This window comes from Coffea eugenioides, chromosome 11, assembly GCF_003713205.1.
Source record: "Coffea eugenioides isolate CCC68of chromosome 11, Ceug_1.0, whole genome shotgun sequence".
Taxonomy (NCBI): domain Eukaryota; kingdom Viridiplantae; phylum Streptophyta; class Magnoliopsida; order Gentianales; family Rubiaceae; genus Coffea; species Coffea eugenioides.
Genome location: NC_040045.1, coordinates 27,014,014 through 27,032,209, shown reverse-complemented (window position 1 = coordinate 27,032,209; position 18,196 = coordinate 27,014,014). Strand labels below are relative to the sequence as shown.

Sequence of the window (18,196 nt, the reverse complement as noted above, 5' to 3'; positions counted from 1 at the left end):
CTGTAAATCCTTTATAATTTAGAAGTCATCATTTGTTTTTGTGTCTTCTTCTGTCATTGCTCCTTTGCGTGATCTGTTTTGTCCTAGAACTCCCGAAACCGGTCCATTTTCTCTCCAATTCAACTCTCTACCTATAAAAACAATATAAGAATAAATTGAGTAGTTTTCATTCAAATTAAAGCTCAAATGGCATAGATAAATAGCAACTTATAGAAATAAATGTACTACAAATTATGTATTATCAAGCACCTTTTTTAACTACTACCTAATTCCCCACATGCTTAAGAACTAAGAGTGGTAGCAATCATTGGCCACTTGGCTGGGGTGAAAAAGCCACTACTTATTCATTCATGATATTTGAGGCATATTGGTGGTTTATTTTCATAAAGGATTTAATTTTATCATAACTTTTTTACGACAAACAACTAAGCAACTAATCACACAGACAAGCATAGTTTTGGGGCTTCTCTATACGAGGTTGAATAGGAATGAAGAGCTGCCTTTCAGAACTACCTTTCAAAGAGCAATCTTAAGTGAGCATACAGAGTGTAGGAACCCAAAGAATAAAGAATATTCAATCCCTTTTAATCGACTAGGAGCCAGGAAAGATTATCCAAACCATCGATAGGTCAACAAAAAGGATTATGACCCTTCCTTACTTCATAAAGTACGGTAGCTCCTTTACTTGACAACCCGACTTAATAGTGCCAATCGATGCAAGGACACAATCCTACCTCAACAAAAGAAGTGCTCCTTGAACTGAATATTTCTTTCATGTATTTCAAATACTATATATAGTACCAAATAAATTATTAGTATAACATGAAAAGACATAGGACTCGTTGGGTTGGACATTGTCAACATCTTCATCATAAATGCAAGGAAGATGTATAGCTGATATATGTATGCTTTTGTGGGAGTCTAACTCAGCACACAAGTGTGTTGTTTTACCGAGCGATGAACTAAGAAATAGCAAATCCCACCTTCAAGAAAAAGGCATTTCAAGATTAGCCTTCTTCTTTCTTACTTGTCTAATAAAGCCATAACAATCCTTAGATAAAGCCACCATTTTTCTAAGTATTACTAGTTAGGGATGCATGCTGGAGAGAAGAGAAAGAGGTAAGAACCTCTCTAATAGCTACATTTCAAGTCAATCAAGAAACATAGGAGCCATTCACAACAAGCAAGAGATGTCGTGAACGGTGGAAGGTCATAGAGAATTTATCTATATGATTTCAAATGTTAACAATAACTAAATATCTTTTTTTTTTTAGCAACAATAACTAAATATCATTGCTCTCTCCAATTGAATTTGCATTCCCTACCTTAGATTATCATCTTCTTGTCATAATTAGTGTATGGGGAACTTTGGTTAGATGATTTCTTACTTTTTCATCAATAATTTAGCACAAGTCAAACCCAAGTAGGGTATGTTCAATTTTCCTCTGATCAATCTTGGCTTTTCTTGACCCACCTTTAGATAGATAACCCATTTTCTAGGCTCCATGGTTATGTAAAAGCATACAGGGTAATCTTGGTATTTACAAGCACCAATGGATGAGAACATGTTTATTTTTTTCCTTCTTTTTTCTTAAGAATGATTTCACTTACATGCTTTTTCAATATGTCATGCTCCAAATCTGCACATACCACATTGTGCATTTTACAAATAAAATCTCTCAAACATAGAAGTAATCATGCTTTAATTAAATTAACATTAAAATTTGCATAAAAGTTATACTTCATAAATAATAGTCCATGAAGAAATTATCTATCTAGAAGAAGCATAAGCATTAAATCCTAGTGACATAACAAGCCACTTATTACATCAATAATGAAGTATAAACTCTAATCTAAAGGACCATATCAATTTTTTTATTGTCTCTATGACTATGCATCTCCATTACTCTTCACTTGAACGTTCATCAACTAACTTGCATTCATCTAAGTCTGCAGCAACAATAATAAATATAGGATGACCAAACTCAATCGCTAAACAAGTATAATCCATTTTTTTATTAAACATTGGCATACAACACATGGTTCTTGCATATCATGTACACACTTTAAATTAAGTAGCGTTTAATTTTGTGAGTGACATAAAACTTGAACTTTATTTCATACTCGTTAACACAAGAATTTTAAATTTAACTTTAACTATCGTCCTCATAGTTCAAGTATGTGAATCATAATTCTTGCTGGAATACTAGGTACTCAGCTTAACGAATAGGCCTCACTGGTAGGGTTGTCTAGGGACAGCTAATCTCACAAGGTCTTATCATCATCTTTCATAAATTTAGGTGAACTATAGTTTGCCAACTTGGAATTAATACAATGGAGTTTATTTAGAATCATACATAATATGCAAAGCACACATAGCATGCATATAAATTTTGTTATAAAGCATTTCATTCATTTTATTTTTCATGTAATTGAAAGCATTGCATAACATCATACACATATGGTCCCATTTTATATCAATAATTTTAGTTGAACAGCTCTTGCACAAAAGCATCATTCTTTGCCAATGTATGTCATTCAAAATTATTTAGAAAAATGAAAATAGCAAGAGCTACTCACCTCATTTGCTTGACTCATTGCTTAAACTTGAGTCTTTAATTATTGCCAATAAGTCAACATAAGTCTACACACATATGCATTCTTAGAGATCATTGTTGGCAATGCTTATAACTTTAATTTAGGTTCCTAAGATGGTTCCTATATTGTTGCCACACTACCATGTTTGCTTTTGTATTTAGAGAAAATTCAAAACTTTACTTTACTTAAAAGATTCTTGCTTTATTTTAATTCAAGATCATGATAAATCAGAAATTTAGTTTGAGTTAATCCTACATTGAGTTCAAAGCTTCCCCTATGAGTTTCACATGATTCTCAAATGCTTTTCAAAGTTTTAAAATTTAAAGCTTAACTCTAAAGTGTTCTCTATGACTTGTTCTTTAATAATTTCATCCCACATGAAGTAACCCTATTCCCTTCTTCACAAATTTCTTGAAACTTTATCATTAATATATACTGAATTTTCTATTCTTGTTTCCGCAATTTTACCCGAACCAAAAAAAAAAAAAAGGAAAAAAAGAGGAAGGGGGGAAATTTGGAAAATGGGAATAGGAAAAATTGAGTTTCATTAAGGAATAACTTATAGGCAATTTAATTTTGGGGTTTGTATTACTATTGACCAATTAAAATAGGCAATCAATTTATCGCTAAATGACTAAATTGCTCTCATAACACAATGTGCATTTTTTTGGAATTGCAACGTGCATCTTAATGAAAAAAATGTGCACCTTGGAGAATACATATATACATTCAAATGTGCACATGTGTTTACTCTGTGCACATATGCGTATGTGCAAATTCGAGTACTATTATGTCTACTACATCAAAATGTGTGCAATTAAATCGAGACACATGCACATATCTCTACTTATTTGTGCTCGTACGATCCTATGTGTACACAAGTATTAATATGTGCACTAAAGGTAATTTCATAGTTTTACTTACAAAGTAATTTGTTTTGCTATTTATGAACAATAACCCATAGCTCAAAAGCCAAAACCAAATTAAGTAGAAGTTGAACCCTCTTGAGTATCCATTCTTCCCATTATTTATTTTTTCATTTTAAATATTCCCAGAAAAAAAAAAGAGCCCAAACTCTGAAATGTGAAGAATTGACGCCCCTACTTCGGTGGCTTATGTTTTCCTGTCTCCTCTCCCAAAATTTCTCCTTCTTCCTCTTCCAGACACTCCGCCGCCGGTCCTTCCACCACCCACCTCTCTTCCTGGCCGTCCCTTCTACTTCCGGCAACTGCCAGTCCAACCGCTGCAGCTCCCCTTCTACAGAACAAGTAAGAACTACTAATTCAATTTTTTTTTTTTGATTGATTTTCTAGTTGTATACATTTAGTCAATCCATTGATTCTTATTTCTGGGATATGAGTAGAGTTTTGAGAGAATAATTTAGAATTCATAAACCCTCAAAGAATCCTATGGTGCCTTTTCTCTGAAGCTATTTTATTTCTTGTAGAAAGCACCATGAGTGCCCCTTCTCCTGCTCATGATGAGGATCCAGTAGAAGATGAAGAACAACTTTTTCTTGATGAAAATGATATTATCCAGGAAATCCCTGTTGATGAAGAAGGTCATTTTCTTTATTTCACTGTTTAAATTGATAAAGTACGTGTGTAATCATCCTGTGTTTGATGTCTTAGTTCATGCTCATTTGGTTTTTATTTAATAGATTGGTTTTATGTTCTCGAACTCTGTAAAGTGTCTAATTAGTCAATTGCCTAAAAACAGGATTTGGGGACATTTCTAAGGCTGGATACGTGTTGTCCAAGAGAATAGTATAGGCTACAATCATTTAGCAGACAAACAACAGTAGTTTGATCAGTATATAGGACCAGTATGCAGATGATTATAAACACCTGAGTTCGGCTTTTGATTCTAAAAAAGCTGTTATCTTCAATTCACGATTGCTTTTCAAAATCTAGTTTTAGCAGCCAAAAAGCTAAAAATCAGAAGCAGCAAAATAGGTGATTTTAGCTTCTGCTTCTAATTAGAAAATCAGAAGCAATTGAGAACATGCCAATAATAGTTAGTAGCCAAACATTGAAGAACTTGTGTGATTCCAGTGACATTGAATGCTTGCAAGCATTTAGAAGAACTTATCTTTTTCTCCTCAATTATCATGCTGGGGGGAAAATAGACCCTTGCAGCAAGGCATCCTCAGAAAGTCAAAGCACGCAATGTATATTGACCGTGTCAAGTAGGTATTAGGTATCAGTACCAGTGTTGTGAAGTCTCGATGCAGGTAGTGGGGTATTGAAGAGTCCGAGTAACATATGATTGACTTGTTCATTCTGTTTAGAACTTGTACACAGGAGAAAAGTGTATATGAATCTCGTTTTTTCCCTTTGACTTGGTGCAGAGCTGCCAGACATGGATAATGATGAAGGTTCTGATGCTGAGCCCCGTGGTAAAAATTCTTTTAGACTTTCTCTTGATACATGGCTACTCTTGTTATTATACTAGAACTTTTGTTTTGATACACAATATTTATCTCCTCATTTAGTTGTTGGTCAATGCAATTGTTTCTGACAAATTCTAAGATCATGGATATTCCCTCTGATATTCATTACTGCTCTTCTTGTTAAACATTTGGTAGTCTGATAGAAGCATATGTTTCTCTGTTAAAGCTACTTTTGTCATCAAAGATTAGTTATTAATGTGATTGAATTTCTCCTTTTCCTCCAATTCGTAGTGCTCATTGTTACACTGTCTTGTTTTGCTGGTTTCAGATGAACCTGATGACTCAATTCACATATTCACTGGTCATACTGGTATGGAATGTATTTCTGTGTTGTTTTCGTTTATATTTCATTGGAGTATGTCTTTATTCTCCTGGATCTATATGTTGGATTTGACAATTTTAATAAACTCCATAGATCATGTCATATAATTATATTCTTCTTTTTATAAAACTATGTTCTGTTCAGGAATGTCACCACATTCAAAACGTGTTTTTCAGGTAGTTTCTCGAAAAGAAACTTTTCTGAAACACTATCGGAAAAGGGGCTAACTGCACCTGATGTTTGTATGAATAGCTTGTTCTTTCAATAGTTGATTTGTAATGACCTTCAGCTTTGTAGTTACATGATTTACATATATTTCTGGTTGCTTGTCTGCAAGTAGTTTCCTCCTAGACAGAAAAGGTTATTGATACTATTTTCTAAGGCACTTCATCATGCTACTTTTAACATATTATCACTTTTTTTTTCCTGAAACAAGTACTTCTGTTTTTCTCTTACAGGCGAACTGTACACTGTGGTGTGCAGCCCAACAGATCCTAACTTAGTGGCTACTGGGGGTGGAGATGATAAGGGATTTCTTTGGAATATTGGTCAAGGTGATTGGGCTTTTGAGTTACAAGGTATATAACAAATCAGGAAAATTTAGTTCTTTTTGTTCTACTTGCTTTTGGCATCAAAACAAGGTTCAATGTCTTCTTTTACTCATAATGCGTTAAGTAAATTTTTTTGGCCATGCACGTTGGCCTTTAAAATTTTTGTGCAGGTCACTCGGATTCAATATCAAGTTTTGGATTTAGCAATGATGGTCAGTTGCTTGCATCTGGAAGCTTTGATGGACTTGTAAAAGTGTGGGACATGTCATCGCGAAATCTGAAATGCACACTTGATGGTCCTGGAGGGGGTATTGAGGTGAAACTTAGAAAGTATCCTCAGTATGAATCAATTTGATGTACTGTGAGTAGTGTATTAACATCAAGTATGATTGTTCACAGTGGGTCAGGTGGCATCCAAGGGGACATCTAATATTGGCTGGTTCAGAGGATTCCACTGTATGGATGTGGAATGCTGACAGGGGTGTTTATCTCAACATGTTTGCAGGTCATAACAGTACTGTCACTTGTGGTGATTTCACTCCAGATGGTAATGCCTTTTTCTTTTTCTGTTCTGAGGATGAATGTATGCCTCCTATATGTGATAACATTTGCTTTTTAAGGTAGAATAATTTGTACTGGCTCTGATGATGCAACAATGAGGATATGGAACCCAAAGAGCGGAGAAATCATTCACGTTGTCAGAGGTATACTTCTATTTATTTTATTCTAATTTATTTTTTCTGCAAATTTTTTTTGGCAACTTAATGCATTATTATTTTCAGGCGTGAGATTGTATATCAAGCTGAATATTTGTCTGGAAAAGTAGGCTTAGGTGTCAGAGTGATAGCCTTTCCTCCCTCACTTTGTTACTGTTTAAAAATATTTTATGGTATGTAGTTAAGGTAAATGGATACTGTCATTATATGGCATTATATGCATATGCTGAGGTATCAGTGGAGCAAATGATGTATATTAGCCTTCATACTGAAATAGGTTGTGAGACCAAGATATAACTTGCACAGTCTCAGTGCAGATGTGAAGAGATATACTGCTTAGATTGGGTGTATTCAGTGGGTGTACATAGCTTTTTTTCAAGCTGCCTACTTGTTATAGTTCATGAATGAGTTGGGTCAAATCTGTTGACCTGACTGACCAACTTTTTTCCTCTTTACTCCCTTTGGGCTAATATTTTAGCATTTATCAGTAGTAAAGTAGTTCTGCTGAAAGAATTCTAATTGTTTTAATAGAAAGTAGATCCAGTGAGGGACATTGTTTTGCAAAATGGTTTCATAAGTTAGAAGTTCACTGGTAGGATATGTTGTTGCTGAAGAATTGAAATGAAACTGGTAACTAAGTCGAAGTTTTTACTTATTTAAATTCTTAAAGCTACTTTCCTAATTGGTCAATGTAACACGAAGAGATAGTATTGCCCAACATGCAGACTTTGGTCACTTTGTGTGTTTGAATTCAGTTTAGAACAGCTTCATAACTGTTCTCGTATGGACTATTTTGTGCATACCTGAAACCAGCTTTTTACCATAGATTCCAGCCACTTTTGTTGGCCTCAAATTGGTGCTAGGTGCCTGTTACCATCTTTAGTGCTGGGAAACTTGTTAGACAGTTAGAATCTCCTTATTTTTTTGACTGACACATTAAGTTCATATCTCATTACTTCTCCCATGTAATATGAGGAAAAGATAGAACTGCATTGTGGATGTCTTGAACATATGAGCTGAAATAACAGAACCTAATTGAGCAATAAGGTACCGTTTACAAAAGCAGTTACTATGAGAGAATGCAAAAACATTTGAGCATGTCCTTGCATTCAGAGTAAAACCCACTGAAGACATCTTTCGAGTATATTTGTTAGTCTTCTTGAACTTGGACCTTAATGCAACTGTTGTTCCTGGAAACGTTCTTCTGGGCAAACAAGAGCAGTCATGATGCGTGGCAGATTGTCATGTAGTTCCTACCCTAGCAGTGACTGTAAATATTACGACTGCATGTCGTAGGGCTTTGAGCCTATGTAAAGAAATGAAGGTAATGTATGGGTTAGCAGATTGCCACTTGTCAAGTCCTTATTGGTAGAGTTACTAAGCTCTAGTACTAGCTATACTGCATTTATTGTCATGCCATGTCAAAAGGTTATTTGCCCACAATAGCCTGGAGTTCATGCCTGTCAGCCTCGGATCTTGTATTTTGAGCATTTCAATGTGCATGCACTTTGACCTTTTCCTAGTAGAAGTGTTGTACATTTTGTTCTCAGGATTGTCGCTGAGGTTTCTGTATGCATTGGATGAACATGTTAGCCAAACATCTTGGATAATCAGGGAGTTAGTAGGATCCTTACTAGGGTATATGGGTGCTCTATCATATTTAATAAGAACCTCTTAGTAGGATCCTTGCTAGGAATATGGGTAGTCTAGTATGGGTTTTATTTTTAATAGCAGGGGAGGGGTGCGATTTAAGAAGCTGGGAGGGAGAAGGGGGATTTGAACCCTAGTCCTCTAAGTCTTGGTGCCTCAACCTAAGCCACTAGACCAAGGCCGTTTTGGTGGGTGCTCTAGTGTGGTTAATAGTAAGCTCTATATCTGTATGATATGGTCATGCAAGCCCAAAGCAGGAATTGGAAGGATATGGTTTTTTGCCGGGAATACACACTGCAATCTTCAAAGACAAAATGGAATAGAATTTTACAAGAAGGGAAGTTCAAAGGCCAATGACCTCTTCAGGACTAGAAGGTTCTGAGAGCTTGAGCTGGATGACAGCAGCAAAGCTATCATATTTGCCCTCCTAACTATGTCATGGAAATTTGTTAGCAGAGAGTTTGTCTTGGATTAGAATGTCAACCATAGCTTAAGTACATAGGACCTTATGAATTAACAAAAGTACATAGTAGGACCTTATGAATTAACAATTATGATAGGGTCATGATTGATGACTTATCTCTCTTTCCATTTTCATACCTCCATTTGTTTATCTGCTGACAAGTCATCTTTGTGTAAAAGTTAGTTTTCACTGCCTGTATTGGCTGTGTCTTTTATTTTGTGCTTTTTGCCTTATATCTTTTGTTCTGGGTAGACATTGGCTCATCTTTATTTTGCTAACAAGTGCTGAATTTCTATCATCTACAGGCCATCCATATCACACCGAGGGATTGACATGCTTGAGTTTAAGTTCTGATTCAGCTGTTGCTCTTAGTGGTTCAAAGGACAGTTCTGCTCACCTGGTAAATATAACAACAGGAAAGGTTTGTGTCCTTATTGTACTAGTCAAATATTTCTGTCTTTTGCTCTACTTAGATTAACCAAGATTTTATGGCATTATATCATTAGTTTATAACTTAACTTCTTTTTTTCTGGTTGTCATACACAGGTTGTTGGTTCACTGAGTGGTCATTCAGATTCTGTTGAATGTGTTGGATTTGCTTCTTCAAGGTTTGTTTTACTTCTGACATTTGTCACTACATTTCTTAGCATGTTCTTTATATTCTTAGTTAGTGGTAGGGGGAGAGCATAAATAGCTAACTCTCGCTAAGAGCACCATATATTCTTAAGAATAGAAATGCGGCCAAGATATTTGACTATGGTGAACCATACACATAGCTATTTGTAAACTTTTAAAAAGAAAAGGAAATAAACAAAAAACTCTGCTTTTCTTTATTTTCCCAGACATCAAATATGCTTACAAGGTAGGCATTTATAGGACAACCCTATCATAGTTCTGCCACAACTTAAGGTAATAGAACTATGATTTTATGGATTACATAATCAACTCATATCCTATCTTTTATTTTAGTTAATCTATTCAAACTTGATTGATCATAAGCAATAAAATCCCATAATCATGGGAGGTAATATCTCTCATAATCATGGGAGATAATATCTCATAATCATAATATCTCCCATAATCATAGGAGATAATATCTTCGACACCCCCCCTCAAGTTGGTGCATATGTATTTATCATGCCCAACTTGCTTGTAAGAAGTTCAAAATTTGGTCCGAAGAGTCCTTTGGTGAGAATGTCAGCTATCTGCTGAGCTGATGGAACGAATGGCATGCAGATAATTCCTCCTTCAAGTTTCTCTTTTATGAAGTGGCGGTCAATCTCAGTATGTTTGGTTCTATCATGTTGCACAGGATTGTGAGCTATGCTAATTGCCGCCTGCTTATCACAATAGAGCCTCATTGGAAGTTCAATAGGTCTTTTCAGCTCCTCTAAAACTCTCTTCAGCCATAACATCTCACACACACCATGAGCCATAGCTCGGTACTCTGCCTCTGCACTACTACAAGCTATAACACTTTGTTTCTTACTTCTCCAAGTAACCAAATTGCCTCATTCAAAGGTACAATACCCCGAGGTTGATCTTCTATCAATGACTGATCCTACCCAATCAGCATCTGTATAAGCTTCAATGGTCTTTTGATCTCCCCTTTTAAAGAACAATCCCTTTCCTGGAGTATTTTTTAAGTACCTCAGAATTCGATATACTGCATCAAGGTGCTCTTCATATGGAGAATGCATAAACTGGCTCACAACACTCACTGAAAAAGCTATATCAGGACGAGTGTGAGCCAAGTAAATTAGCTTGCCTACTAACTTTTGGTATCGAGCAGTATCAACTGGTGTTCCATCTTTTATATCTGCTAACTTGTGATTCAGATCCATAGGAGTGTCTACAGGTCAACATCCACTCATCCCTGTTTCCTTTAAAAAATCCAAAACATACTTGCGTTGGGACACAACTATGCCCTTCTTGGACCGAGCTACCTCCATCCCTAAGAAATATTGTAGTGTTCCCAAATCTTTGATTTCAAAGCTAGAAGCAAGACTTTTCTTCAACCACTCCATCTCAATTAAGTCATCTCCTGTGAGAATGATATCATCCATGTACACAATGAGTACTGCTATCTTCCCGTCCTTGGAGTGTTTAACAAACATGGTGTGATCACTCTGAGTTTGGGTATAGCCTTGATCCTTTACCGACCTAGTAAATTTGTCAAACTAGGCCCTAGGAGATTGTTTGAGATCATATAACGATTTTTTTAGCTTGCAAACTCTAGACTGAAACTTCCCTTCAAATCCAGGGGGAGAATCCACGTACACCTCTTCCTCCAGATCTCCATTTAAAAATGCATTCTTGACATCAAGTTGTTGGAGTGGCCAATCAAGGTTTACTGCTATTGAGAGAAGCACCCTAATAGTGTTTAATTTTGCCACTGGAGCAAAAGTTTCAAGATAATCGATCCCGTAGGTTTGAGTAAACCCTTTAGCTACCAATCGAGCTTTGTACCGTTCCAATGTCCCATCGGAATTATACTTGATGGTAAAGACCCATTTACACCCTACTGTCTTTTTCCCTTATGGTAGGTTTGTTATTTCCCATGTTTGATTCTTCTCAAGAGCATATATCTCCTCTTCAATAGCCTTTCTCCACTCTGGAACTTGTAATGCTTCCTGTACATTCTTTGGAATTTCCACAGAAGAAAGTTGTGAAGTAAATATCAAGAAAGTAGGGGATAACTTTTCATAAGAGACATAGTTAGTCATGGAGTGTTTGGTACAAGAACGCACTCCCTTTCGAAGTGCAATAGGAAGATCCAAATCAGCAATCTTTGAATCAGAGGAAACTTTATCTGAGGGCTCAAAAACATCAAATTCTGCCCTAGGTTCGGATTCCTTGTTGTGAAGAGAAGGGGGAGCTTTATCTTTTCCTCGATGGTTTTTCCTGACGTAGGTTTTCAGGGTTTTTTCAGTTACATTCCCATCTCTTTCACTAAAAGAATTCGACTCTGTTATTGGCACTAAAGATGAGATCCTCTTCTAATCCTTGATCAATTTTTTGAAGTTTTTCAAAATCCTTTTGACAGGCAAATTGAAGAGTGTCATTTGATTTTTCAGGATTATTATCTTGAAAAGATTCTTGTTCAGGAAATTGTGCTGTAGATTCTTCTAAAAAATCAGAAAAATCGATTCTCCTATCAACAAAATTTTGATCAGGAATTTGATTTTCAATACGAAAAACATCATCATTTTCTACAAGTTCTTTTACATGCTGAGTCCCCCCCTGAAGAGGATCTCCAAAAAAAGGTTTATCTTCAAAAAATGATACATCCATGGTTACAAACAATTTTTTCGAAATGGGATCAAAGCATTTATACCCCTTTTGCGTGGGTGCATATCCAACAAAAATGCATTTTCTTGCTCGAGGGTCTAACTTACTTCGACCTTGTTCATGATTGTGAACAAAGGCTATGCACCCAAACACCTTTAATGAGACTTCATATGTTAATCGAGAAATGGGATAAAGTGTTTTGAAAAAATTCAGAGGAGTTTGGAAATTCAAGGTTCTTGAGGTCATTTTGTTTATGAGATATGTAGCAGTTAAAATTCCTTCGCCCCATAGATATTTAGGAACATTTCTTGAAAAAAGTAAAGTCCTCGCCACTTCTTAAAGATGTTTATTTTTTCTTTAAGCTACCCCATTCTGTTGTGGGATATCATTGCAGGAGCTTTGATGCGCAATCCCTTTTTCAAGAAAAAAACTTCCCAAAATTTTATTGAAATATTCTTTTCCATTGTCACTCCGAACAATTTTGATTTTTTCTTGAAATTGGGTCAAAACCATGCTGTAGAAATTTTGAAACACACTTGCAACCTCTGATTTCTCTCTTAACAAATGCACCCAACAAACTCGTGTGATCATCGATGAATGTAACAAACCATTTTTTTCCAGATGGAGTTGAAATTCTAGAGGGATCCCAAACATCAGTATGTAATAGAAAAAACGGTTTTGAGGGTTGATAAGGCTGTATAGAAAATGTAGACCGATGATGTTTAGCCAATTCGCAGATTTCACATTGAAAGGAAGATGAATCTTTATTTTTAAACAAATCTGACAATAAGTATTTCATGTAATAAAAACTAGGATGTCCTAGTCTAAAATGCCATAACATAATCTCTTTATTACTAGTAATAGAGACAGACCTGTAACATGTGTTTTTGATTGGTGTTGTCATATTTGATCCATTTTCAAGGAAGTAAAGTCCCCCATTTTCTCTAGCACATCCAATCATCCTCCCCATGGTCAGTTCCTGAAACTCACAAAAAGAGGGGAAAAAATTAATCCGACACTTGAGATCCCTAGTTAATTTACTTATGGACAGCAAATTGCATGATAAATTTGGAATGAAGAACTCTATGAAGTGTTAGATTAGGAGGGATGACAACGGAACCTATACCAGCTATGACGGATAATGATCCGTTAGCAACCTTGACCCTTTTATTGCCTGCACATGGACTGTAGGTAAAAAATAATTGTGACGAACTAGTCATATGGTCAGTGGCCCCAGAATCAATAACTCATACAATCCGTGGACAAGATGCATTTGATTTTTTACATGAAAGAGCAACAGTAAAAGGATTACCATTTTTAGCAAAAGAACAGAAAGGAGTGAAGTTTTTTGGCTCAGTAACTGAAAATTGTGGAGACTTAAAAGAGTTTGTACAGTTGGCTTAATTGTTCCTTTGTGACGGCCAGTGTCTTAGAGCCAGTTTGTTGCTTTTGAGAATCCTCATTCACAGTCTGCAACACCTTGCTATCACCTCCATTTCTCTTCTTGAAATTCGATGGTTTCCCATGTAATTTCCAGCACGTGTCCTTTGTGTGCCACGGCTTTTTACAGTGTTTACACCAAGGCTTCCTTCGTTTATCTCCGTCCAAATCTGTCCCCTTAGAAACCAATGCTGAAGTCTCAACTTCATACTCTGCCTTGGACTTTAGCATCACCTTACGCCTTGATTCTTCTCTTCTGACCTCAAAAAATACTTCACGAATGGAGGGAAGAGGCTTCCTGCCCAAAATACAACCTCGCACCTCATCAAGTTCTTGATTTAGTCCGGCCAGGAAGACATAGACTCTGTCGTTCTCCTCCCGTTTCTTGTATCGAACACTGTTTGCACGGCAGTCCCATTCATCCTCATAACAAAGATCCAATTCCTGCCATAAAGTTACCATCTGATTGTAATAGGTTGTAACATCTCTATTTTCTTGTCTTGATTTCCACAATTTCGTCTTGAGATTGAAAATTTGAGACGAATTCTCTATATCGGAATACATATCCCAGACAGCGTCCCACACATCTTTGGCTGTGGGCAGAAATAAGTGTGGCTTTCCTATCGCTGGTTCCATAGAGTTTATCAACTAAGCGATAACTAGAGAGTTCTCTGAATGTCATCTCTTCAAATTGGGATCTTCAGCAGGTGGTTGTTGAATTTCTCCAGTAAGGTGGCCGAGTTTACCTCTGCCATCAATAGCCAGTTTTACGGATTGAGCCCATTCCAGATAATTGGAACCATTTAATTTATGAACGGTTATTTGTAGGGAAGAAGAATTTGAAGCAAAGTAATTTGTAGTTTGGATAACTACTGAAGACGAGGATGAGTCTTCTCTTGTGTGAGTAGTAGATCCAGTCATGACTGCTCGGTAGTTCATGGCAGGAATTGGTACAGAGCCGGAGCTCTGATACCATGTAAACTTTTAAAAAGAAAAGGAAATAAACAAAAAACTCTGCTTTTCTTTATTTTCCCACACATCAAATATGCTTACAAGGTAGGCATTTATAGGACAACCCTATCATAGTTCTGCCACAACTTAAGGTAATAGAACCATGATTTTAGGAATTACATAATCAACTCATATCCTATCTTTTATTTTAGTTACTCTATTCAAACTTGATTGATCATAAGCAATAAAATCCCATAATCATGTGAGGTAATATCTCTCATAATCATGGGAGATAATCATGGGAGATAATATCTCCCATAATCATAGGAGATAATATCTTCAACACTATCATATGCATATAACCTGTTTATTGGGAAACACTTATATTTAGTTATGGTGAACCCGGCAATCTAGTCAATTGCCCACTTTGTCGAAATTGATATATCAGACAAGTTTGACTTTTGATCTTTGTATGGAACTTCAATGCTAAATTAATACATCAGAATTATTTTTGTGAGATCATACAAGATAGCAATTTCCAAGTTTTGTCAACTGCAAAGTTCTCTGCATTCTAGGTGCAAGTATTTGGATAGTATTAAAAAACTGGGGCAAAATTCAATTTCCTTAAGAAGGCTGTCTGTGTTTCATGTTGGTTGAAATGCATTAGGAGCTTGTTTGGAGGTTCATAAGACATCTTTTATATGTTCCAAGTGCTCATACATGTAACTGTATGAGCTGCCAGGGTTGGATTCAAGTGGGGCTGTAATGCAGCTTTAAGTTTCAAGTTATCTATCCCACACCTAATCCACTGATATTTCCATTGCTCTGCATAAAAGATCAGGTCAACAATTTCATGAGATTATTTAAGTGAAACTTTTTGTTGAACTTTGTTAACATGAGAATGGATTGTAACAATCTCCTGAGAGTTCGTTCTGCAGGACTCCTGTTTGTTGTTTCTTTCTTGTTTGAAGCCATTATGCAGTTAATAAACTCGATTTTTTCACCCATTTGTTGGCTACCATTGCATAATACCTTAAACTACTATCTTGATTCAAACTTCGTCTGGCAGCTCTCCATGGGCAGCAACAGGAGGCATGGATCAGAAGCTCATTGTATGGGATCTTCAGCATCTGAGTTCTCGGTGCACCTGTGAACATGAGGTTGTCTTGAGTTGCTTTGGTTTTATATCCAATAAAGATGTTTCCCCCTTCATTTCTAGAATTACATTTACATTAGCTTTTTAACGAGTGACTAACGACTTGTGTTGGTTAATGTCATTGCTCAAGTAAGCTTTGTGATTATCATCTGTCTTTTTCTTGCTGCTTTCCTATTAATTTATAATCTTCTGTCATGCAGGAAGGCGTTACATGCTTGTTATGGCTGGGTGCATCCAGATTTTTGGCTACCGGAAGTGTTGATGGTAAAGTACGAATATGGGACAGTCTCTCTGGGGATTGCGTGAGAACGTTTAGTGGGCATGATCATGCCATTCAATCTTTGGCTTTGTCTGCCAGTGGGGATTTCCTGGTTTCAGTTTCTCTTGATACTACTGCCCGTGTATTTGAAATTGCAGAATTCAAGTAAGAAGACTCTTGTGACAGTGGAGGGTTAGTTATATGAAAAACAAGCTTGTTTGTTTTCTTTCCCTAGATAATTTGCAACGGATGTTCATTTTTGAGTACTGGTAGAATTTTTCCCATACAGCTTGATATAGATACGTAAGGCCTGATCTTGAATGCTTATTATTTCTGTACAAAAAATAATAATTTAAGAAGCATACATGTAGTTGGTTTTATGGTTCCAAAATCAGCTTAATTGAAATGGAATGTAACTAAAAATTCTATCCATCTGTGCTGGAATTTTCATTTGATATTAGGGCATCCACAATAATTTACACTCTTTAGAGTGTAATTCACATGTCACGGCATTTCACTTTTTCCTCTTTAATTCACATGTCACTCACAATAGATTACACTCCACAAAGTGTAATAGCATGGGTCCACAATTAAATCAAATATTTATTTTAATAATGCATAACTCATATCCCATAAATAAATAAAGTAATTTTTAAAAATAATTTTGTTATTTTCAAAAAATAAAGTATCAACTTTCATTAAATTTTTTACCTTTTGAATTTTTTATTTTCTAAAAATAATATTATTAATTTCTAAGTTTGAACAATATATCTTTTTCTATCTCTCAAAAATAATATTTTTTTTTGAAAAATAATTATGCAGAACATTAAACAAATATGTGATACCTCAAATGCGAAGATATCATAATAATCCATACTTAATTAATAATTATTTATGTAATTAGTTGAACTCCATAACATGATATTACATAATTTAAATCAAATAAAATACAAATAATAACAAAATGAATACTAGTTTGAAGCAAGTTGCAAAAAAATGAACGTTGAAACAAGTTTGCTGGGCAAAATTTTGTCAACTGCTAAATTTTGTAATGGGTGGTCCACCCATTACACGCATCATCAGAATGATGCGTGTAATGGGTATTATACGGCCACAATGGGTGGCCGTGTAACCAACCTTAAACCAGACTTAAACTGTCAGACATTACACCGCTTATTGTACGCGGTTGGAGATGCTCTTAGTAGGGTTAAATTAGAATTCAGTAGATTATTTAATCATATCATTGTTTCTGTTCTTTTTCCTGATGTCATGTTTATAAAAATTTGAAATGGGTCTCAAAAAGCAAATGAGCTAAGCTTTATCGGGTCTTGAAGCTAATGACTCTCATGCTTGTCCAGAATCCCTAATTACCTTGTGTGTTTTCTCAAGTGGGAAGAACCAAGACTTGGTTGCCAGGTACTGAATTCGATTGTTTTCTATGCAGGAATTAGAACAAGAAAAACTGTGGCCCAAGAATTTAGTTTTGAAAGATGTGGCACAGTTCAAAAACTCAAACCAATATCAAATGTTGATGCAAGTCTGATCAATTGGAAGAGAGACCTTGATGCTTTTGAGCAGGAGTTTTGCAGTAATTGAAAAAGATAGCTACTGTTGTATCAAAGCACTGATTATACAAAAGAGAATACACTGTAAACTTTGAACACTATTGTGTGAGCTTCACACACCATTTTAAAATATACAATTATTTTTTTTTTTCCAAATCTTAAATTCTCTGGAAATCCAAACTCTTGGTCTCACAAACTATCCCAACAAATTGTCTTTTGGGCATCATTGAGTCCCAAAAGGATTGAGTTGCATGCATTGCGAGAGGAGGAGAAATAATATGTCGAGTTGTTCAAATGCCTCCCATTCTGAGCCAGATTCAAAAGTTTGTTTTCCCTAGGGGAACCTATGAAGGGAGTTAATCTTGCTTCTGTAGCTAATACCATTGTTCCCTAAAAAGGAAAGGATAAAAATGGGGAAAACTGAACCCAAAAAAAAAAAAAAACTAAAAACTCGAACAAGCTTTATTTCTGGGGATTGGTCCAAAAAGATCTACAATCAGAAGATTAGTACAAAAAAATTACTCATTTTCAACATTTTCCAAATGTTAAGAGTGGGCTCACGAGCTGTTTTCTGTTGTGTCCAAAACAGAAGGTGCAATAGTTCAACCCTGCATTCTTGGCACATGCATATGATGTTCTAATCTTTTCGCTGAGAATGCATTGCCTGCGGATGATGAAACACCATCCGACCACTGTCTTCGATGTCTAAATCAGAGAACCTTGAAGGAATTTCAAGTGAGATGGTGCATAATTCTCCTGGTGCAGCTGGTTTATTCTTTCTC

At 35.8% G+C, this 18,196-nt stretch overlaps 1 protein-coding gene across 1 annotated transcript; it reads left to right on the top strand.

Annotated features, from left to right (window-relative positions):
• Positions 1–3,662: 3,662 nt before the first annotated feature.
• LOC113753028 (angio-associated migratory cell protein) lies at positions 3,663–16,211 on the top strand. The gene is made up of 12 exons (XM_027297104.1): positions 3,663–3,866; positions 4,046–4,159; positions 4,949–4,996; positions 5,319–5,360; positions 5,831–5,950; positions 6,094–6,239; positions 6,323–6,470; positions 6,544–6,627; positions 9,058–9,173; positions 9,299–9,360; positions 15,504–15,594; positions 15,791–16,211. The coding sequence occupies exons 2-12, from the start codon at positions 4,054–4,056 to the stop codon at positions 16,016–16,018; spliced, it is 1,191 nt and encodes a 396-aa protein (XP_027152905.1). The 5' UTR covers positions 3,663–3,866; positions 4,046–4,053; the 3' UTR covers positions 16,019–16,211.
• The last annotated feature ends 1,985 nt before the right edge of the window (positions 16,212–18,196 follow it).